This window comes from Protobothrops mucrosquamatus, unplaced genomic scaffold (assembly GCF_001527695.2).
Source record: "Protobothrops mucrosquamatus isolate PMUCROS unplaced genomic scaffold, P.Mucros_1.0 scaffold1378, whole genome shotgun sequence".
Classification (NCBI taxonomy): domain Eukaryota; kingdom Metazoa; phylum Chordata; class Lepidosauria; order Squamata; family Viperidae; genus Protobothrops; species Protobothrops mucrosquamatus.
The window spans coordinates 207,419-210,774 of record NW_015387567.1 but is presented as its reverse complement, the minus strand read 5'-3'; the positions used below and the strand labels follow the sequence as shown (position 1 = coordinate 210,774).

The window sequence follows — 3,356 nt, the reverse complement described above, 5'->3', positions numbered from 1 at the left end:
GGGGAATGAATCTTAAGTAATCACTCCATGGGATGGAAGAATTGACACCCAAAAGACCCACTTTAGCCTCCTCCACTTTCCTTGTGAACAGAACATCTCTTCTGTCTCACTGCCAAAGCAAAATTATGACTCTTTGAAATGTGGCCAGCATATTTTTCTGCAGGCTCAGGGACTGGAGATTTTAACACTGTGGACTGGATATGCTGTCTGAGCAAAATGTTCTGCGGGTTAAATTATCATTACTGCCTGGAAAAAACAATAACAGACCTAAGTTTCCTTTTGCTGCTCTAAAAGAAAACACATTTTATGTACAGCCTTCTCCCTCCTGCCGCCAGCTCTAATGGCAACGCAACTGCTGAAATAGCTAGCCGACAGAATGGAAGATGGCTTCAAGGAAAGCGGATGGTGTAGGACTGAAGATGTTGCCAGAAGAGACTTAACTGTACAATCGCATTGCTTCCTTCCTTAAATTTCTTTGGGAATCCGGATGATATTTTTCTATTTGTGCCTCTCCAGCAAATTTGAAGAATTGTCTCCCTACTGTGGCCGATACTATATAAATATGTTGAAAAAAGAATAGCTTGGGCCGGCCTTCTTCCACTTATTTTTCCTTTCCCCCCTCTTTTCCACAAAGCTAAACACAAAGCTACTTTCATCGCCCAATAGTTTCCCATGGCGAACCTTGAGGCCTCACTTTACGGCGTGTGGACTTGTATCCACAGAAAGCGCGACGACCAGATTCCTCTCCAGTCCCGCCCCGCCTGCTTCGCCATTGGATTCTCGTAGGAAAGAGAAAGCCCTCCCACCGGACTCTCGGGCCCCGGCTTTTCCCCTTCGCCCGGCTTAGCGCATGCCCCGGGAACGCACTGCCGTTGCTTCCCGGGAAGTCCCGCTGAACTTGGGACACCACCGGGAGAAAGCCCAGATCCCGCCTCCAACCAGGTCCCGCCCCGCTTCGGATCAGGCGGAGGAGGTGGCTAGTGCCGCTACCGTGCCTTCAGAACGTCGCCAGCTTGGCGCGCAGCCTGCTCGGGGAGCCGCTCGCTTTCCCTCGCCATGCCGGTGGGAGCCTCTCCCCCGGTCAGGTCTCGATATAACCTAGTAGACGACAGGCACGACCTGCGCATCCCGCTGCATAACGACGACGCCTTCCAGCATGGCATCGGCTTCGAGGCCAAGGTAGGGGCCGGCTGATGGGGCCGGGCAAGGAGTGCTTTGGGCGCCTCCAAAGAACGAGGAGGGCTAGAATTGGCCAGGGGAGAAAATGGGGCTTTCGGCGATTTGAATCTCGGCTCCTTTGGTCTTTCGGAACTTCCTCCGCTCTGATGTGGAACAATTTAAGTCGCTCTTCCTTTAGTTGTTCTCGGCTTGCGTTTGGATGTTTTTACGGTCTTCTGAAACTCTACACTCGGATCCCGAGGTCAAGTTTAGGTAGGGTTGAAACGGAGTCTGATTGGGGCTTCGAATTCCACCGCTCAACAACCTCGGGGAGAAAAGACGCCTGTTCCTGCTGACCAGGTTGACTCCGGTGGTTATTTTTCCTGCTGAGCTCCGCTGTTGCATCTTTGCGCAGCTTTGAAGTTCTTTTCGGATGTGGGTGTGTGTCAAACTGTTATCTTTACGGTACAAATAGCTTCTGAAGCTTGTTCCTCCGAGGTTAAGTCTGGAGATGGGATGAAGTTGCTTTGGAGGGGTCGATGGTTCTGCCAAAGACGCTTCCGAGGCATGATTCCTTAGTAGCTGAGTCTGCCTCGTTGGCTTTTCTAGTCATTCATTGGTTCAACTTTCGCTTGCATTCTGGGAATTCAGTTTTCAGGTTAGATTACACCTGCAGATACTTCCTCGTTTTATTCCGCTCAGATTTAATGTCTGAAGTTTCAAGAACAAGTGTTTTTCACTGTTGCCTTTATTCAAAGACCCAGCATCTTTGGATGCAAATAAATATGCAGCAATTATACTGTGATTATTTTAGAAGTTATAATTCAGGGTAACAATAAGGGGCAGTGGACCATGTCTTTTTACCTTAAACTGTACAACTACAAATCCCATGAATATCTTTCAGAAAACTGTCACCGTGCAAGACTACTTTGGTCTCCCAATTAAGCACTTTTTAGATTGAAATTATATTCCAATCTCATTTAATAATTTATACAAGTATTACAAAAATGTGAGCATTTTGTTTGTTTCCAGCACTAGTCCACAACCAGAAAATGACTGATATAACATACTCTACAAAGTTGTAATGAGGAGAAAATGAAATAGCTTATTGAATGTATCTTTTTCTAATTGATATTTAATTATAAATAACCTAATGCAACACAGCCTTAATTTCTGTGATGCTTTTATGTTGACTGCTCATTGATTCTTTAAAAATGTAGAATTGCAGACCCACATTGATACAATGTTTGATATAAAGCAAGTAAAACTAACTTTAAAGGCAAGTGTTTTTGGAAAACTGCACAATTGCTGGAAACATAGATGGGCGGTGGCTTCCCAGCCTTTTGATACATCATGCTTATTCTCCAATTTCCCTTGCAAAATAGAGAAACAGAAGGTTTAATGAAAAGAATGGGAGATAGAAATTGGCAGTTGATCCAGTGAAAGAGTTGAGTATTGGGTACCAGGGACAAATGAAGGAGCCAAGAAATACAGATAGTGTTGGAATATTCATGAGCAGGAAGAGTCATGTGGTAACTCAGTCAGCCAATGTGAAGAAAGTGCTACTGAGTCTGTGCAAAAGGGTATTGAGTTAGAAGCTGGGTTTCAGTTTCAGGTCTCTGGTCTGTCTCTGCTGTAAGAAGTCTTCATTTATGCTATGTTGCTATGAAGAAGAATATATGGTATTGTAAATATTTTTATATGAAGATAAAAAGTTTATTTGAATCAGCTAAATGCAGTCAACTGTGAGAGCTTCTGATTTATTTTTACCAACAGAGAAATTAAAATTCTCTAACAGGTTATGGGCCCAGAGCTTACTAAGGACTGCATTGTAATTTAAAGCTGGAAGGCAGAATTAGCAGAATGGCTGCAATGGAATTTAAGGAAAGCTCTGTACCTCGTTTAGGGCAAAAGAATTACATTATCTGGGCAGCAAAAATGGAATGTTTGCTGAAAGCAAAAGAGCTGTGGTATATTGTAGAAAATCCCCCACAAGTGTTTGCAGCTGCTGATCAGAACAGCCATGATCAAGCCATGGCTTATCTCATCTTGAATTTAGATGATGAACAGTTTCTAAATGTTGCAAATCTAAAGACTGCAAAGGAAATTTGGCTGAAGTTGAGAGCTGTGCACGTGAATGTTTCTGCATGCAATATAGTGCAATTGTCAAGAAAACTTTACAGAGCCTGTTTGCAACC

General features: G+C 44.1%; 1 protein-coding gene across 2 annotated transcripts in view; it reads left to right on the top strand.

The window, feature by feature from the left end:
* Nucleotides 1–941: 941 nt before the first annotated feature.
* The window catches only part of NOS1AP (nitric oxide synthase 1 adaptor protein), a 91,567-nt gene continuing 89,152 nt past the window's right edge, over nucleotides 942–3,356 (top strand). For both annotated transcript variants that reach the window (XM_015821658.1, XM_015821660.1), the window contains exon 1: nucleotides 942–1,179. In XM_015821658.1, the coding sequence (XP_015677144.1) occupies nucleotides 1,057–1,179 (123 nt within the window). In that variant the 5' untranslated portion in view covers nucleotides 942–1,056. The remainder of the gene's footprint in view (nucleotides 1,180–3,356) is intronic.